Source organism: Myotis lucifugus, unplaced genomic scaffold, assembly GCF_000147115.1.
Source record: "Myotis lucifugus unplaced genomic scaffold, Myoluc2.0 scaffold_37, whole genome shotgun sequence".
NCBI classification, from domain to species: Eukaryota; Metazoa; Chordata; class Mammalia; order Chiroptera; family Vespertilionidae; genus Myotis; species Myotis lucifugus.
The window spans coordinates 1,305,102-1,326,037 of NW_005871085.1; the positions used below are offsets into that span (position 1 = coordinate 1,305,102).

Sequence of the window (20,936 nt, forward strand, 5' to 3'; positions counted from 1 at the left end):
GCTATCTTTTATCATTATTTTTATAGGAGAGGTAGTTAGTAAATGGATTAAAATTCTTCTCTCCCCTTTAGATGTTTTTAGGGTAAACAAATTAAATATTGTTTGCTATGAATGATATTGGATCCTTGTTTAATTTCTAAAATGTACTTTGAACTTTTCTGGCTTTCTAAAGCTTTGCTGTCTAATATGGTAGCCACTAGCCTCGTGCATTTACTTAAATTTAAATTAATTAAAAGTGAATACAAGTTTAAATCAGTTCCTCAGTCACATTAGCCACATTTTAGGTGCTTAGTAGCCACATATGCTAGTGACTATCTTATTGAATAGCACACAAACATTTCTGTAATTGCAGAATGTTCTATTGGATACTGCTGGTCTAGCTCACTCTAAATATAATTTAATCTTTCATCTAATGCCTTAGGGCTTCCATTTCTGAACATCAGGTATTGAAGAGTACCATTGACTGAAGGACATTATAAAAGTTACTTTTGTTACTAAATATTGGCCTTGATAGCATTTAAGGTGCTCTTACTTCTATACCAGGCATTATTTAAGCATTTTAAAGTATATTAATTAAATCCCACCAACAACTCTATAAGGTCGGTACAATTATTATTCTCGTTTCACAAACTAGGAAACTGAGATAAAGTTAAGCAACCCAAGGACATGCATTATATTAAGGGACAGAATTGAGATTTATACATAGATCTTATTTTAGTGCCCATGCTCCTAATTACTAAATTTTGCCTCTTGGTTATCAGTATTTGTTATAATTTGAGGCTTTTTCTTAAATGAGGGATACCATAAAATATTCCACTTAATTGATCGTACCATAAAAAAATAAGTGCAAAAGGAAAGATTAATGCAGGAGACTGGAATAAATAATATAAAACTAGTGACTTAAATTTGCGGTGGAGTGCGGGAAACGTGTAAACTCGGGCCGATTGTAACTGCGTATTACCAAATATTTGTTTGTAATCCACCCTTTTGGTGGATGGAACAAAACCAAAAGACAGAGCCATCTTATATTTTGGCGGGAAATTCACCCGCACTCCACTTAATTGATCGTACCATAAAAAAATAAGTGCAAAAGGAAAGATTAATGCAGGAGACTGGAATAAATAATATAAAACTAGTGACTTAATTTTGAAATACATGTATAAGATTTAAAAAATCTTGTTATGAAAGGTAGTTTTATTATGGGGATGTGGTGGAGAAATTAGATTTGTCATGAATTCATATATGTAGGGAAAAATACTATCACGTAATAGGGAATAAAAATCATTACTGAATATACTGGCAAAGTAAAAGAAGAATCAAATATAAAATCTCTGCCTATCAATGGTGCACATAGTATAAAATATGAAAAATAAAAAAGTTACATGATTTGATTTAGTAAGCTTATTTTAGTCAAGCTTTGTTTGGTTGCAAGTAAAGGAAATCAGCACTAAATATATCAAATGAAAAAGAAAAACAAAAAATTTGTTTGGAGAATATTGGGGTATTTCACAGAGCCCAGGGATAGCTGGATCTCTTGAGGGAACAGAACTTAGGTTCTTAGGAACCTAGGCAGTATACTTGCATCTCTGTTGCTTCTCACTGAATGTAACTTATTTCTTCATTTCTATAAACCAACTTTCTTTTTTTGTTTGTTTGTTAATCTTCACCTGGGTATTTTTTCCCATTAATTTTTACAGAGTGTGGAAGAGAGGGAGGGAGGGAAGCGAGGGAGGGAGAGAGAGAGAGAGAGAGAGAGAGAGAGAGAGAGAGAGAGAAAGAGAAAGAGAAAGAAACATTGACTGGTTAGCTGGTTAGGCCCCTGCATGGGCCTCAACTGGGGCTGGGGATTGAACCGGTAACCCAGGTGTGTGCTCTTGACCGGGAATCGAACCCGCGACCCTCTGGTGCTGGGTGGTCCAGCACACTAACCATTTAGCACACTGGCCAGGGCTCTACAAACCAACTTCCTTTGCCTTTCTGGCATATGGCCATACAGTAACTCTCAGGTTCATAGTTTCTTCTTTCAGAAGATCAGCCCAAACAGTTCAGTCCTAATTCTAAATTCCCGAGGGAGAAAATTCAGGTGAACAACTTGGGTCAGGTATCAACCCTGGTTTAAATCCTTTAATTTGTTTTCAGGGCAGTGAAAATACTCTGTATGATATCATAGTGGCTGATAAGTTTGTCCAAGTCTGTAGAATGTACACCACCAAGAGTGAACCTAATTAAACTATGGGCTGTGAGTGACAATGATGTGCAGTGGTGGTTCGTCACTTGTAGCAAACATACCATTCTGGGTGGGGAGTTGATCATGTGGGAGGCTGTGCATGTGTAGGGGCAGGGAGCATGTAGTATACGGGAAAACATCTGTACCTTCTGCTCAATGTTGCTGTGAACCTAAAATTGCTCTGAAAGAGTCTTTTAAAATAGAGTTTTATATATATATATTTTATTGATTTTTTTTTTTTTTTTACAGAGAGGAAGGGAGAGAGATAGAGAGTTAGAAACATCGATGAGAGAGAATCATCGATCAGCTGCCTCCTGCACATCTCCCACTGGGGATGTGCCCGCAACCCAGGTACATGCCCTTGACCGGAATCGAACCTGGGACCTTTCAGTCCGCAGGCCGACGCTCAATCCACTGAGCCAAACCGGTTTCGGCTAAAATAGAGTTTTAAACATTAAAATAGATATGACATAAAAAAAATTCTTTAATTTGTTGTAGTAATGGTGCAGGCATGGTATAAATACAACTTTCAGGACCCTAAGGATGGAGACCACTGAGGAAGGACATGGTAAACTAGGCAAAACACTACGCAAAGTATCTGATACAAAGCAGCATGTGTCCAGTGTTGGGTTAGAAGTATTCAATTTTAAGAGAGGGTATTTTTAAAGTTCAAAACCCTTTTCTTATAGTCATGTGGGTAATGAATTTGAGACTTGATTTCAACCTTCAAAGCAAAACAGTATCCTGTGGATTTGAAATGAACTCCTGCTTTAATTTTATTCAGTTTGACAGATGCATATTGAATACTTAAGTGCTCACTAGTATTCAAGATTCTCATAAAAGCAACAACAACAACAAAAAAAGGAAAGCAAAAGATTATTCTGCTTTGTTCTAGTTCATACATGAGATCCTGAAGGATAGGTGCTATGGACAGGTCTCTGTTGAAGATCTATGGTGCTGGATAGAGGTTTTAAGCATAGGAACTCACTTTCTCACAGTTATGTTAATGTTCTTGCTCCCTACCCAGTCACATATTTATGGAGTTTGAAAAGTGACATATTAGCAATATACTGGTAAAAAAGTACAATTCATGGAGGTTATGGAAAAGATGAGACTATTTGGGTAAGTAGAAGCCAAGAAAAAAATAGTGCTTCTTAATATATTTAAAAGTAGGTCTGTAGATCAAGAAATAGAAAATCAAGAAGAGAAGCCCATATAGGATAATGAGAGGAAAACAAGAGTGGAAGCCATAATAAAATGGGGTTAATCATTTATGCTTTACCTTACAGCACAAATGTAGTTATTTTTGTTATTGACATCAAGAAGAAAGCAATGTGTCTTAAAACAAATTCATGAAGAAAGATTATTATTGCTTTTCAAATAGATTTTTAGACATTCTAAAAAGTATGGAGTGGTATCTCATTGTGGTTTTAATTTGCATTTCCTTATTGACTAATGATGCTGAACATGTTTTCATTTGTTTATAGGCTACTTGTATGTCTCTTCATATTGTTTGCACATTTTAAAACTTGGTACTTTGTCTTCTTATGATTGCATTATAAGAGTTCTTTAGATATTTGGGATGCAAATTTATTACTAGAGCAGTTTTCAGTTTTGATAATATCTAACTTATCAATTTTTTCTTTAAGGGCTTTTTCTTTTTATGTCTTAGCTGACTAATGCCAAACCGCAAATATTTTGTTTCTTTTTTTAGAAACGCTTTATTGAGATATACTTGACACTAGTGGCCCGGTGCACAAATTTGTGCACATTGAAATCAAATTAATTAGAAGAAATATTTTAATATCCCTATTTGCCCTTTCTCTATAATAGAAATGTCAACCACATTCAAGATTAACAGTGACAGATGGAAACACACGCGTGCAATTCGCACCAGCGAGAGCTTTATATGTATCGCGCATGCACGAGTGTGGCCGCCCCTCACTAACCCCCCTGCCGGCCCGGTCTCCCAACGCAGCCTGCTGCTCAGTCGTTTGGTTGCCCCTTGCTAACCCCCCTGCTGCCGGCTGGGTCGCCCCACGCAACCTGTTTGGTCGTCTGTTTGGTTGTGATGGTTGCTTAGGCTTTTATATAGGTAGATATTTAAACTAAGTATAAGAAATATTAATAGCAGATTCCATCTAGGTTTTTAAGTAACAGCTGCAAAGATGGCTTTGAGTGTTCTTGTGTCAAAGGGGGACTGATATTCATCACTCTTTCCAGCTACTTGGAAACAGAGATTTCAGTAGGTAGAGTGAGGTTTAAATGCAAAATATAGTATTTATTTAATGACAGGATATACTAGTAGTTTAGTGGTTAATGCCCCCAAATACTTATTTCCCCTCCCTAAATTGTAGAGTAAAATATTTTAAAGCTGAGAATTACACATATAGTATGAAAATATCTTTTGACCATATGATCCCTGATTTTGTATCCTGAATGGAGTTCTAACTATGAGTATGGCTTGTATGAATTTAGAATACAGTTTTATGAATCTAAGATTACATTGTTGTGGAATAATTTGGAGAGAATCTAGAGAAGAGCAATAGGTATATTATGATTCTTGAATCATATCGGGTTGAAGAAGTTCTAGTCTTTAAACTTTGAGAACAAAGAGCCCAAATGATGTTAATACTATAAAACATATGAAGCATCATTATGAAGAGAACTCTGACCAGCTCTCATTTTCTAAGATAGAATTTAAAGAAATTTTCTTCTCGATAGCAAGGGAGGTTTAGATTAGCCTGCTGAAATTTTTTAAAATTAAAAACAAAAAATAAGAACAACTACAATGAATTACAAATCTTACAACAGATTTGAATAAGTTGTGAACTTTTCTTCCCTTGGGGATCTTAAAGAATGTTATTAGTCTCCAAAATAAGTAATAACAGGAATTTTAAAAATGAGCTAATGAAGTTCTTTATCTCTGATTTTAAGATAAACTAGGGGCCCGGTGCACGAAGATTCGTGCACGGGGGGTGGGTCCCTCAGCCCGACCTGCACCCTCTCCAATCTGGGAGCCCTCAGGGGAGCCCTCTCCAATCTGGGAGTTTCTGTCTGTCTTTGCAATCATGTGAGCAAATTGTCTGAGACCCCAACCCAGTTTGGTTTTGTGCTCATAGAATAGTAGAGGTCTTTTTTTTTTTCTTTGCTCCATTGGTGGAGATTTCCTAGAAGTTGCAGGATATCTTCCTTTTAATTTTTCCTCGACACTCTGACTTTACTTATGTCTCTCACCTTTGCTCTCCCTCCATCCCCCACCCACAACAGTAACTTGCTCCAGGCTCACTTTGCTCTAGTGTCTAGGACAGCCGTGGGCAAACTACGGCCTGCGGGCCGGATCTGGCCCATTTGAAATGAATAAAACTAAAAAAAAAAAGACCGTACCCTTTTATGTAATGATGTTTACTTTGAATTTATATTAGTTCACACAAACACTCCATCCATGCTTTTGTTCCGGCCCGCCGGTCCAGTTTAAGAACCCATTGTGGCCCTCGAGTCAAAAAGTTTGCCCACCCCTGGTCTAGGAGATCCCACAACGCGTCCGCCACCAGAACTACGATTCTCAGCATTTCTGGTGCTCCCCGCGCTGTGGGCTTCTGCTTCTGGTCCAGGGGCTGCCACCAGAACTACGATTCCCAGAATTCCTGGTGCTCCCCATGCTCTTGGTTTTTTTGCTGTCCTGCCCCGCCCCCCGGCTGCTCGGCACATGTGCGCTGCCCACAGGCCCGCCACCGTGACGCGGAGGGTGTTCTTGCCCCACCCCTGGCTGCTCGGCGCCTGCGTGTGTAGGCCCTGAGTGGCCAGGCCGCTCCGGGCCTACGTGTGGGCCTACAGGCTCAGAGCGGCCTGGGTCCTGAGGACGCCCGTCCCCGGGACCCAAGCTGCTTGGTGCCGGCACACGTGCAAGTGGCCACCCTACCCCTAGCCGCTTGGTGCCTGTGTATGCAAATTAACCCGCCATCTTTGTTGGGTTAATTTGCATACTCCTGATTGGCTGATGGGTGTCGCGCGGGTATGGTCAATTTGCATCTTTCTAGTTTATTAGTGTAGATAGATCTGAAATCACAATTGTGTTTACAGATGAAGTTTTCTCACTAAATCCCCCCCCCCCTCAATTTTGTATAAGTTGTGAATATTTATTGGGCAAAAGAAAAGTTGTGAAAGTTGAGTTTTGAAGAATGACCTTCTACTATTTGGATATTGGAGTCCTTATTTTAAATTGTGATTTTTCCATCTGTATTTTTACTGCATTGAGGAATTTTTTCAGCTTATCTTTTAAAAAGGTCATTACTCAGGATGTTTAAAGGCCCAGACAGTTATTCATACCTTTGTAGATTGTCTATTTTTCTTCTAAATGGAGCAGAGATCAACTGTGTTATTTGTTGAAATTAAAAGATAAATATGAACTTTGATTAGGCTGGTATATGAAAACTTTTTTTTTCTATATTGATTAAGGTATTACATATGTGTCCTTATTCCCCCGCCCCCCCCCATGTCTGTGTCCATTGGTTATGCTTATATGCATGCATACAAGTCCTTTGGTTGATCTTTCCCCCTTACCCCCACCCTCCCTTACCTACTCTCTGAGATTTGACGGTCTGATCATTGCTTCTCTGTCTCTGGATTTGTTTTTGTTCACCAGTTTATGTTGTTTAATATATTCCACAAATGAGTGAGATCATGTGATATTTATCTTTCTCTGACTGACTTATTGCGCTTAGCATAATGCTCTCCAGGTCCATCCATGCTGTTGCAAATGGTAGGAGTCCTTCCTTTTTAAGCAGTGTAGTATTCCATTGTGTAGATGTACCACAGTTTTTTAATCCACTCATCTGCTGATGGGCACTTAAGCTGTTTCCAAATCTTAGCTACTATAAATTGTGCTGCTATGAACATAAGGGTGCATATATCCTTTCTGATTGGTGTTTTTAGTTTCTTGGGATATATTCCTAGAAGTGGGATCACTGGGTTAAATGGGAGTTCCATTTTTAGTTTTTTGAGGAAACTCCATACTGTTTTCCACAGTGGCTGCACCAGTTTGCATTTGCACTGGTAACTAATTTTGAAAAAAGTAACATCAACTACTTTTTCTTAAAATAGCTTAAATTATTACTTTATACATTTTAAAAATCGGTGTTTTTTTTTTTTGTTTTTTTTTTACATCACATGGTTACAAAATGTAAAGTCAATCTGTAATAGATTTTTTTCATTTATTTTTAGGTGTTCACCATATCTGTCTGCCCCGTTGGGTGCCCAAATATCCACATATACTCTTCTTATATATAGAACTCATTTGTTCTTTTTCCGAAAAGAGATAACCCAGTTATTATATCTAGCTGAAAAGTCAGGCTCTCTGGATGCAGTCCCTTTCATTAGATCCCAGAGTGGCTGCTTGTTCAAAGACCTGCAAACCAAGTCTACACTTTACATACCTAGTATATAGTGGTGGAGAAGGAATAGGATAACAGTAGTAAACGTAGAAAAGGTGGTAATGGGAAACACTCAGTAAGTCACTAGTCCATATCGTTTATAAAATCCTACTGGGTAGGAGTGGCAGAGACTTCCTGACAGTGTAAAAAGCTCCTTGATTCTGCTCTTTGGTGTGGCCTTCATTGTTCCCTGTGTCTTCTAAAAGGTCTTACCTTATGCAGTATCCTCCAGGGCTACATCTGAGATAGGTATTGGTGAAAATGCCCTTTCTGGGAAATGTATAGCTTTTATAGCTTAGTTCTTGTTTATGAGCTTGTTGATGGGTATTATTTTGTAAACTTAAGAGGCTTTTGCAGTCTAGATTCTTTGTCTTTCCCACCCTCCATACAGTTATCTTTAAAAACTTAGTTTCTAGACTTTTGGCTTTCTTTGAGCCAAAGGACCTGCCCAAACATAATGTGAAGACCCTTTGCTTTGTGCTCTGCTTATCCTAGGGATTTCTAACCCTGTTTTGGTACCTCTTCAACAGTCTGGTGAAACCTGTGGACTCTTTTCAGAATAATGTCTCAAAATTCATAAAATAATTTTTAAGATTACAAAGGAAATTAATTTATATTGAAATATGGCTAGCAAAATATTAACTTTGTAACATAGAAATAGATATGCCTTTAAATTTTTTAAAAAATATGTTTTTATAATTTTTTTTTTTTTTAGAGAGAGAGGAAAGGAGAGGGATAGAGAGATAGAAACACCAATGAGAGAGAAACATTGATCAGCTGCCTCCTGTACACCCCCTATAGGGAATTGAGCCTGCAACTTGGGCATCTGCCCTGACCGGGAATTGAACCACTGAAGCATACTGGCTGGGCTAGATGTTTCTTTAGTGGTGGGGAACCTTTTTTTCTTCCAAGGGCCATTTGGATATTTATAATATCATTCTTGGATCATACAAAATTATCAACTTAAAAATTAGCCTGCTATATTTGGTCAGACATTTAATTAACTCACCCCTAATGCCTTGGTACAGCCAGACCAAATGATTTCGTAGACCTTATACGGCCCACACATGGATGTTCCCCACTGCTGCTTTAAAGTAACACATGAAATAAAAAAGATCTAGGGGCAAGTCTAATGCATTCATAATTCTGAAGTAGTTGATGAGTTTAAATAAAAATTTGAGCTTCTGTGACATTTGTCATTTGATATAAATATTTTTGTGATTTTTATTGATGGCAAAATCACAGGTACTGTTAATGGTACTGTTAGTGATTTGGTGTCTACTTTCATAATTAAAGGACATGCTAAATTTCAGTTACAAGTTAGTGGGGGATAAAGAATTTATTGTCTCCATCCAAGTTCATTGACCTCTTTTAGCTCCTGAGGGAATGATGGCTCTGTGAGGCTATTTGAAACAATAGTTTTGGGTGGAAAGACAAACACCCTTAAAACATTGCTTTTGTGTGGCAAAGTACCAGTCTTCTCTACTGCTAAGTCTGCAGTTTTGCAGCTAGTACTCAGTTACTTCAGTTTGCTACTTCAGAAGCAGTTGATGTTTTTTCAACCATGCAAGGCTTCAAATAATAGGACTCTTAGCTTAAATTGCAGACTATAGGCAGGGAGTACCTCACTTGGCATTTTCTCCACTTTAAGTGGCAAGGAGCTAACACATGCCAACATTTTAAATTTTCCCTACATTTCTCTTCTTGCTGTAGTCTTGGTTGGCATATGGTTTGCTTGCCAGCCTCTATAGATGACAGTTTGATCAAATTCTTCATCACTGTTTAATAAGTGTCTCCAGCTTTCTAACCTGTGCTATCAGATTTCTTAATGTTTGCCTTATCCACTCTTCTCTTAAGAGAATATCGTATATGAGGTTCTATTACTTGTATCACCCCACTTGCATGTGCCAAATTTCATGTTTGTTAGGAATTGCATTCATCCACTGATAGAGATTTATAGTACCTCACCATATAAAAAGTCTAGACCAGCGGTTCTCAACCTGTGGGTCGCGACCCCTTTGGCGGTCGAACGACCCTTTCACAGGGGTCGCCTAAGACCATCCTGCATATCAGATATTTACATTACAGTTATGAAGTAGCAACGAAAATAATTTTATGGTTGGGTCACAACATGAGGAACTGTATTTAAAGGGCCAGAAGGTTGAGAACCACTGGTCTAGACCAGGGGTCCTCAAACTTTTTAAACAGGGGGCCAGGCCAGTTCACTGTCTCCCTCAGACCGTTGGAGGGCCGGACTATAGTTTAAAAAAAAGGTATGAACAAATTCCTATGCACACTGCACATATCTTATTTTGAAGTAAAAAAATAAAACGGGAACAAATACAATATTTGTATTTGCATGTGGCCCACGGGCCGTAGTTTGAGGACCCCTGGTCTAGACGGTAGGCAGTTCAGGGCTAGGATGACAGCTTCATAATTGCTTCACACAAAAACCAGGGACCAAGATTCCTTATCTCTGCTTCCATATCCTCAGTGTGTGGCTTCCATTCTCAAAGGTCACCTTATAATCCAAGGTAACTGTTGGAGCAACAACTTTTGATTTAAAAAAAATATATATTTTATTGATTTTTTACAGAGGGGAAAGGAGAGGGATAGAGAGTTAGAAACATCGATGAGAGAGAAACATTGATCAGCTGCCTCCTGCACACCCCCCTCTGGGGATATGCCCGCATCCAAGGTACATGCCCTTGACTAGAATCGAACCTGGGACCTTTCAGTCTGCAGGCCGACGCTCTATCCACTGAGCCGAAACGGTTAGGGCGGAGCAACAACTTTTGTGTCCACATTTCGGAAAGCAGGAAGGGCAAAAGGTGCAATACCATCTGTAATAAAATTGAGGTTTATTCCTGAGGAAGAGGTAAAAACAGATATTAGGTGTTTTTAAAAACAGATTAGGCAATTAGTAGTCTTTGCCACATACCTTGCTTCTAGTTGCCTTGAGTGCCGAGATGCTGTAATAAAAGTTATATATATTATATAAAAATATGTATATATTAAAAATATGTATAAATCTCCTGAAATGCATGTGACTAGAATTCCTGCTGTGCTAATTACAAGGATTTCCTTTGAGTTCTCAGTTCAATTTCTCACATGTTGCCAAGTCTTAAGATGTCTGGAATTGAGTGGGAGGATTCAGGAACATCTAGGTCAACAACTTCATTACCTTTATTATTCTTATGTCTTTTATTTTCCTTGATGTCTTTTTCTTAACTCCATCTAGGGAGCTAACAATATCTACCCATTTCCCTATGTTTGAAAACGTCCTTAATAATAAGCCTTGGCTACTCCTTGTGAGTCAGGGAAGTTGCTGAGAGAGGCCAAGCAATGTGCTAAAGTATTTGCTAAAAAGCATATTTGGGGTCATATCAGAGACAGTGTTTCACAGAGTGGAATTAGAACCCTCTCTCCTCTCCCTGTGTAATGAGTTAATGTTGAGTTCTTATATCTTGATGCTCTTTTACCTTTTCATTTTAAGCAGAAAAAATTCCTCATGGAACTTCTTTTAAGCAACAGATACCATCATAGATTTAAGAACTTTGAACATAAGTTTGCTTTCTCCCACAAGTAACGTTATCTTTTTATCTTTGTCTCCATCTTTTCATTTTTCTCTGCTATTTAAGTAGAACTATGTTCCTGTATAATGCTTGCTATTTGTCAATCTGTGTCATGAGTTATACTTTTTTTTTTCAATTCATAAAGGATTTAGATCCTATGATTATCCTTACTTCATGCTGTTGAGTCCTCTTTTCTTTCACCTCTTCCTTTTAGCTTTTAAATGTGCAAGGTCTCACTTATTTGGGGAGGAGCACACCCCACGTTCATTGGATAGTCACTATTTTAATCACTTAACCATTTTTGATCTTTTACCTACTATGTTACTAGGCATTGAGGAGACAGAAAAGAATAAGAACGTATCTTCCAAGGAGTTCATGGTCTCATGGGAGAAAGATAGGTAAAGATAATTATAATTCTTTATAAGCCCTGTGATAGAGGTATTTATATTCTATGGGAGCAGGATCTAGGTCAGTTTAGGACGTAAAGGATGGGAAGAGTGAATTGACCAGATTTTCTGGAGGGGGAGATGTTTGGGGCTGAGTCTCGAAGGAAAAATAAAAGCCAGCTAGGCAGAATAAGAGGAAAATAGCATTTTAGAAAGGAATACTTTTATTCCTTATCTAAATATGTTTTAGAGCTTGGCTGGTGTGGGTCAGTGGTTGAGCATTGGCCTATGAACCAGGAGGTCAAGGTTTGATTCCCAGTCAGGGCGTATGTCAAGGTTGCAGGCTTTATCCCCAGTAGGAGGTGTGCAGGAGGCAGCCGATCAATGATTCTCTCTTATTCTTGATGTTTCTTTTCTATCTCTCCCTTATCCTTTCTGCCTGAAATCAATAAAAATATATTTAAAAAATAAATACATTTTAGATAACATGTACCTATATAGTGCTAAATAGCATATGAAGAACTAGTGCAGTGATGGCGAACCTTTTGAGCTCGGCGTGTCAGCATTTTGAAAAACCCTAACTTAACTCTGGTGCCGTGTCACATATAGAAATTTTTTAATATTTGCAGCCATAGTAAGACTTATATTTTTGATATTTATTTTATATATTTAAATGCCATTTAACAAAGAAAAATCAACCAAAAAAATGAGTTTGCGTGTCACCTCTCACACGCGTGTCATAGGTTCGCCATCACTGAACTAGTGTATGGTTACTATCTTTAATGAGGAGGGTGCGGGAAGAGGGAGTGAGGGTAGAAAGCTTAAGCCTATGATGCAGTCCTCCTATCCTATATAATAAAAGCCTAGGTGGCGTCGCATGACGTTGTCACAAGATGGCCACCCCCGTCATCACAAGATGGCTGCCACAAGATGGCCAACAGGGGAGGGCAGTTGTGGGCAACCAGGCTGGCAGGGGAGGGAAGTTGGGGGCAACCAGGCCTGCAGGGGAGGGCAGTTGTGGGCAACCAGGCTGGCAGGGGAGGGCAGTTGGGGGCGATTGGGCCGGCAGGGGAGTGGTAAGAGGGCAATCAGGCAGGCAGGCAAGCGGTTACGAGCCAGCAGTCCTGGATTGTGAGAGGGATGTCCGACTGCTGGTTTAGGCCCGAAACTGGCAGTTGGACATCCCTCGAGGGGTCCCAGATTGGAGAGGGTGCAGGCTGGGCTGAGGGAAACCCCCTCCCGTGAATGAATTTCATGCACCGGGCCTCTAGTATAATAAATGCCTAATAGGCAAATCGACCGAATGGCGGAATGACTGGTGGAACAACCGGTCGCTATGACGCGCACTGACCACCAGGGGGCAGACACTCACCACAGGAGTTGCCTCCAGCCCACGGGCCCCAGGCCAGCCAAGGTGGGTGCCAGTGGGGGCCCCCAATTGCCCCGCCGGTCGCCCCACAGATCGGCCCTGATCGCTGGCCAGGCCTAGGGACCCTACTCATGCATGAATTATGTGCATCGGGCTTCTAGTTATACATATAAAACAGCGTGATAGTTGAAAATGAAGAGTTTAGGTCCCTATTCCCCCTCCCACCAATTTGGAATGTATAATAGGAGAAAGAACAATTGAAAGTTTTTTGGCACAATAACATGAAAAACAATACTGACAAATTTCTCTTGGAGTATATGCATGGACTCTGGAGATGACTAGCAGGGAGGAGTGGTGAGAAATCATTATCTAGGAGGCCAGCTAGGAAGATTTTGGAATGAGGAGGTAATGAGGGCCTGATATTTCTTAACCAGATTTTCATAACCAGATTTCTCAGAACCTCTCATGCTCTTTTAAAATTTATACAAGTGGACTTCTGTCATCCCTATTTCACTAAGAGGTTTCTTTCTAAAGTTACTGATCTGGGCAAATCTAATGGTCATTTTTTGTGTTCTCAACACTTATGGAGAACCACTGCAGCGACTAGCCTAAGCATCAACAATGGAGGCACTTTTTTACTTCCCCACCAAAACTATATAAAATTTAATGAACTACAAACAAAACAGAAGCCCAAGTTTTTCAGAGTCTAGATTTAAAGGAGATTTTATAGTGAACTTCAGATCTACGCTAGCAGAACTGATGAAAATAAGCACAACAATGGAATAATTCTTCCTCATGATGTCTTTGATAATTAGGCATCATCTTTCCAGCCTATTTAGATCATAACTTCAAGTTTTAGCTGAACTTCTTCCTTCTCTACCTCTTAAGGCTTCAGTCATTGTTGTCCCCTCCCTTTTCTGAACCATTGCAGCACAAAGAGCTCAGCTTTGTACTCTTTTAAAAATTGTTTTAGCCCTAGCTGGTTTGCCTCAGTGGATAGAGCATCAGCCTGTGGACTGAAGGGTCCCGGATTTGATTCCAGTCAAGGGCACATGCCCGAGTTGCGGGCTCGGTCCCGAGTGTGGGGCGTGCAGGAGGCAACCAGCTGATCAATGATTCTCTTTCATCACTGATGTTTCACTCTCTCCTTCTCCCTTCCTCTCTAAAATCAATAAAAATATATTTAAAAAATATTTTTTAGCTCTTTCTTGTGTTTGACCTTCCTGATTGGCCTTTGTGTTCTTAGATGGCAGGAATTTTATGATACTTCGTGTGTGTGTGTGTGTTTGTGTGAGTGTGTATAAAATCTTACTGTAGCATAGCCCTGTACATATCCTATATAATTAAAGCCTAATATGCTAAGTGTTCAGTCGTAGTTCAACCAATCAAAGTGTAATATGCTAATGATATGCTAAGGTTGCTCAACTGCTCGGTATGACGTGCACTGACCACCAGGGGGCAGACAGTCGACCGGTTGCTATGATGTGCACTGACCACCAGGGGGCAGATGCTCTGATTGGTAGGTTAGCTTTCTGCTGGGGTCCGGCCGATCAGGATTGAGCGAGATGGGCCAGATACACCCTGGAACCATCCTGTGGTCCCTACCCAGTTGGCCAACCTCCTGCGTCTCTCCCCGGCCCTGATCATGCACTGGTGGGACCCTCGGCCTGATCTGCACCCTCTCGCAATCCAGGACCCCCTCGGGATGTTGGAGGGCTGGTTTCGGCTCAATCCCGCAGGCCAGGCTGAGGGACCCCACTGATGCATGAATTTGTGCACCAGGCCTCTAGTGTAATTATAAATTCTTGTTAAATGTTATAACACAGATTAAGTACCTACTTACTATATGTCTCATTATATTGCTTTGACTCATAAAGTCTCAATTAGTGATACTGTTGGAAGGAGACAAGTTAAAGATGGTTTTCAATAGGAAACATCTGCAATATCAATTATATTCCAATTTATAATATACTTTTATATTAACTTTGAAAATATATGTGACTGATGCTTTGGGAATTTGAACAAAACAAAGCTACTCAGTGGAGACTTAATTGAGACAAATAGGATGACAGCGTAGTATAATAACAGTCAATGTTTATAGAATGAAATGTGAAGAATAATAGCAGTAACTACTATTATCAACACCACCACCAGTAGCTAACATTTATTGAGTACTTACTATTTGCCAGTCACTGTTCGAAGTACTTTTTTTTTTTTTTTAATATATTTTATTGATTTTTCACAGAGAGGAAGGGAGAAGGATAGAGAGTTAGAAACATCGATGAGAGAGAAACATCGATCAGCTGCCTCCTGCACACCCCCTACTGGGGATGTGCCTGCAACCAAGGCACATGCCCTTGGCTGGAATCGAACCTGGGACCCTTCAGTCTGCAGGCCGACGCCCTATCCACTGAGCCTATTTGCCAGTCACTGTTCGAAGTACTTTATGTCAGTGAAGTTGTTATTCTCATTTTACAAATGAGGTATGGTAGAAAAACTACTGGATTAGGCATTAGAAGATCTGGGCTCTGGTTTTAGTTCTGTTAACTATCATGTGAAGTTGGGTAAGTCTTTTAACTTCAGCAGACCTTAGTTTTTCATTTTTAGATTGAAGGGATTGGTCTCTAATTTCTAGGGTACTTTGCTACTCTCTTGACATTCTGTGATTTCTAAATTATCTTGTCCCTTTGTTACACAAGTTCTTTTAACCTATTATATGTGGAAGCAAGCATTTCTCGTTGAGATTAGAGAGCAGATTGGTAAGTGTTTTCTTGTGTTTTTTTAAGCTAAAGGTGCTGGATAGAGGAATGTAAAGTTCAGGTTCCAGAGACATGCATATAATAGAAATAAAGGCAATTTGAGAAAATGAGAAAGGTAAAACTGTGGATCTAAATATCTGAAAAACAATCAATAATAATAAAAGCATAATATGCTAATTAGACTGGATAGCCGAACAGCAGAATGACTGGACGATTTTCCGGACGAAGCCAGGGCTGTGAGGGCCAAGGCAGTCACCATGGTTGCAAGGGCTGAGCGCCTTTCATGAATTTTGTGCATCGGGCCTCTAGTCCTATATAATTAAAGGCTAATATTCAGATAGACTGGATGGTGGAACAGCTGGTTGCTATGACGCACACTGACCACCAGGGGGCAGATGCTTAATGCAGGAGTTTCCCGCAGTCCCAATCGCCCGATTGGGTCCTGCCGGCCAACCTCTTGGTCCCTCCCCCCTGCCGGCAGTCTCCGATTGGCCGATGGGGAATGGGGAACCAGGGGTGGGTAGTGGCGGATGCGGGAGGCGCCAGGCCAAGGCGGGTGCGAGCGAGTGGGGCCCCCATCGCCCCGCTGGTCGCCCCACACGGAGAGGGCGATTCGTGTTTGCGGCAGGGGGTGGGGCCGACTGCCAGCAGCTGGGGAAGATTGGCCCTGATCATAGGCCAGGCCTAGGGACCCTACCTGTGCATGAATTTTGTGTGCTAGGCCTCTAGTATATAATAGGATTCTACTGGCAATGCAGATATAATCCTCATGGTTGTTTATAATAGCTAATGCTTAATCCTGGTTACTTTATAGGGCATTAGTACTTTTGGTGCATATGTTATCGTGTTTCATTATCAAAGTAATATTTTAACTGTAGCTACTATTTTTTCATTTTATAGATGAGAAAGCTGGAGTTTAGAAATATTAGCATTTTCATGGTCCCACAGCAAGTAACTGGTAGAATCAGTACTTGAACTCTAGTCTGCCTGACTCAAGAGCCTGTATTCTTTATCATTTCTCCCAGAAGTTCAGATCCTAAGTGCATACCCCGTTGCTTTTTATCTGCAATCACTTGGGATGGACTTAGCCACACATTTTTTTCTTTTCATTGAGGCACTTTAAGTTTCTTACTTTGTTCTCTTTTTCCCGATATTTTGATACAATTTAGAAGCTTTTCATTCTTCTTTACTTTATAGTCAGGGTCACTATTCTTGCTTCTTTGATCCCAGGATAGAAAGGTTGGTACCTTCTGCTGAAAGTTAGCAATTCCATTGTGAAGTGTCATCTTTTTTTCCCCCTGTACTTTTAATTCTTAGAAGAGCTTCCTCTCCAGAATGTGTTAACCTGTCAGATTTTGTTTTTCTTTTTTCTTTCTTTGGATTATAATGATCTAAAATTTTCAGCATTGGAGTGAAATACATTACAGAATCCAGATCACTGGATGTTTAGATTAAGCCTGTTCTTGAGTTTTTGTTTTTTTTAATATATTTTATTGATTTTTTTTTTTACAGAGAGGAAGGGAGAGAGATAGAGAGTTAGAAACATTGATTTAGAAACATCGATGAGAGAGAAACATCTATCAGCCGCCTCCTGCACATCTCCCACTGGGGATGTGCCCGCAACCCAGGTACATGCCCTTGACCGGAATCGAACCTGGGACATTTCAGTCCGCAGGCCGACGCTCTATCCACTGAGCCAAACCGGTTTCGGCTGTTCTTGAGCTTTTAATGCTGCTTTTCTTGCTGTCCATTTATATGATTTAATGTCTTATATTTAATGCTCCCAGATCTTCAGTTAGTTTTCTTAAACTTGTTCCTTGATTTGTTCATTTTAAAAGATACTGCCTGGTCCTGTCTATCCTCCTTTTCTCCTGTTCATCATTGTCCTTGAGTTTGCATTCTTCTTTACTGTCAATGCCCCCAGCTAGTCTGTCTCTTTGATATTCCTGTCTACCCTTCTTTACTCTTTTTATCTTTAACCTGCTCAGCAGTACCTTATTTTCTCTGTGCAAATTCCTGTGCCTATTTCTTAGGTACTTTTCTGACCTCTTGCTTCTACTTTGTTTGTATGACTTCCTTAAAATTTGTGTAAAAGAAATACCAAATGTACAGTTTTTAAAGGGCCCTTATTGTTGGTGAGTAAAGTATGGCATCAGAATCACTTTGTGTTTACATATTGTGCTGTATCTTAAACATTTTAAAACCAAATTTGTTGTGTTTTGAAGAGGATAAAAGTAAGAAAAAAGATTGGAAATGTTGATCTCTTAAATATTTGGTTTGGTTATTAACATATTCAATCTTTTCCCTCCAGATTTAACTCAGGCTTTCCCTCACTTTGGAACTCCTAGATTTGTGAATATTGGATATTTTGAGAAGCAGGGGTTCTTTCCTTGATACTGACTAAGGAGTCTATTTACCTTCAGGATGACATCTGAATTGGAGAGCAGCCTAACATCTATGGACTGGTTACCACAGCTCACCATGAGAGCAGCCATTCAAAAATCTGATGCTACACAAAATGCACATGGAACAGGAATTTCCAAGAAGAATGCACTCCTTGACCCAAATACAACTCTGGACCAGGAAGAAGTCCAACAGCACAAAGATGGGAAACCTCCTTACAGTTACGCCAGCCTCATTACATTTGCCATTAATAGCTCACCCAAAAAGAAAATGACCCTAAGTGAGATTTACCAGTGGATTTGTGATAACTTCCCATATTATAGAGAGGCTGGCAGTGGTTGGAAGGTAAGGATTTTTTTAAATTTCTATTTTTATGCTGTAAGCAATCATAATATTGACTTCTCTTGAAGATAAAGCTCTGTGTAGGCTTATATTTGAAGATGAAATTCTAATTACTAGTCATTTTTAGGGTATCAAAGGACATTAAGTGTTTTTAGTTAGTGAATATCTTTTTGGTAGAATATTGGTTTGTTAGAGCTTTATTATATGACTGACTCAGCATAAAATAAGAGCAGAGATAATGTAGCATTCACTGGAAAACAATATAGTTCAGGTAAGTTGACAGTGAGTCTAAGGTAAAATAAAACAATGTAGCATTGCAATTAGTACTGTTTTTATCATCCAAGATTTTTCAAAATATTTTTATTTTGAAAGAATTTTAGATTTATAGAAGAGTTACATAATTATTACAAAGGGTTTCCATATGTCCTTCACTCTCTATATTAACATCTTTTATAACCATAGTACAGTGATCAAAACTAAGAAATTAATATTGGTACAATACTTTTGACTAAAACAGTACTGTTAACTACTAAGTAAACAGAGTTTATTCACATTTTATTAGTTTTTCCACTAACGTTCTTTTATGTTCCAGGATCCCACATTTCATTTAGTTGTTATGTCTCTTTTGTTTCCTCCAATTTGTAACAGTTTCTCAATCTTTTCTTGTTTTTACGACCTTTGACACTTTTGAAGAGTACTTATCAGGTACTTTGGACAATAATTCTCAGTTTGGAATTGTCTGATGTTTTCTCATAATTAGAGTGAGATAGTGTATTTTGGGGCAGAATAATGCAAAGGTGATGTGTCCTTGTTTGTATATGGTATCAGGGGTACTTGATGTCACCATGTCTTATTGCTGGTAATGTTAACCTTGATTCTTTGGTTAACGTGGTATGTGCCAGGTTTCTCAACTATAAAATTACTGTTTCTTACTTTGTAAATTATAAGATGTTTTGGGGAAATATTTTGGGGGCATTCAAGTACCTTGTTTTTTCTTAAACTATTGCTCATTAATTTTAGCATTTATTGGTGGATCATATCTACAGCAGTTTTTGTTTTCTAGTGGTGATTTTCTTTTTTTCTTTATTCCTTATACACTTATTAATTGGGATTCTTCTGTAAGGAAGTGTTGCCTTTTCTTTCCCTTTTATTTACTTATTTATTTAATCACTCATTTGTAATATTATGCTTTGATGGATATTTTATTATCTGTACTGTCATTGTTGCTCACATTGTTACAGCTTTGGCCATTCGTAGCTCTTACAGGTTGGCGCCTTTTTTGTTGTTGTTGTTAATCCTCATCCGAGAATACTTTTCCATTTATCTTTTAGAGGGAGTGGAAGAGAGAGGGAAAGACAGAAACATCTATGTGAGAGAAACACTTTGATTGGTTGCCTCCTGACCAGGGCCTGGGCTGGGGAGGAGCCACAACCAAGGTATGTGCCCTTGAATGGAATCGAACCCAGGACCCTTTGGTCCACAAGCCGGTCCTCTATCCACTGAGCAAATTGAGAAATATAGAATGCTGTGCTTTAAAGAGTTGAATAATTGAGCACACCTACTGTGTGTAAGCCATAAAAACACCCAATGAAAGTATTAAATGAAGGGTGTAGTTAATAATTGCTGTGAGAATTTAGAAGAGCTTATGGGAAGTATGATGAGGTTATGAATTGAGTGGCACAAAGCTTAAGTGCTATGAGAGTACAAGGAAGGGAGAGACATTAGAAAACTATTGAGGAAATGGAATTTAACTATATTTTGAAGAAGACTATGATTTGGGGAGGTCTTTTTATTTTTTATTTTATTTTATTTTATTTTATTTTTTTAATTGATTTTTAAAAAAAATATATTTTATTGATTTTTTACAGAAAGGAAGGGAGACAGATAGAGAGTTAGAAACATCGATCAGCTGCCTCTTGCACACCCCCTACTGGGGATGTACCCTCAACCAAGGTACATGCCCTGACCGGAATCGAACCTGGGACCCTTCAGTCCCCAGGCCGATGCTCTATCCACTGAGCCAAACCGGTCAGGGCTTTTATTTTATTTTTTAAATATGTTTTTATTGATTTCAGAAAGGAAGGAAGAGGGAGAGAGAGATAGAAACATCCATGATGAGAGAGAATCATGGATCGGCTGCAAGTCCCCCACTGGGGATCAAGCCCACAACCCAGGCATGTGCCCTTGACTGGAATCGAACCTGGGACCTTTCAGTTCGCAGGCCGATGCTCTGTTCACTGAGCCAAACCCGCTAGCGCTGGGGAGGTCTTTTTAATAGCTTCCAGGAAACGATTGTAGGGGTTCTTATTAGAGAACAGAAGAGTTGGGATGGAACTAGAAGGTATAAATCCCATGAGTTCATAAATGCCGAGCCGAAGAGCTTGATTCAAATTTGGTAGGTAATCCTGTCCTATATAATAAAAGCCTAATATGCTAACCGTGA

General features: G+C 39.3%; 1 protein-coding gene across 4 annotated transcripts in view; it reads left to right on the plus strand.

Annotated features, from left to right (window-relative positions):
• FOXJ3 (forkhead box J3) overlaps positions 1-20,936 on the plus strand; it is a 127,522-nt gene that overhangs the window by 32,716 nt on the left and 73,870 nt on the right. For 3 of the 4 annotated variants that reach the window (XM_006087237.3, XM_014454499.2, XM_023752696.1), the window contains exon 3: positions 18,172-18,496. In XM_006087237.3, the coding sequence (XP_006087299.1) occupies positions 18,172-18,496 (325 nt within the window). Of the gene's footprint in view, positions 1-18,059; positions 18,497-20,936 lie in introns of all 4 variants that reach the window. The other variant, XM_014454500.2, reaches the window with a different exon arrangement.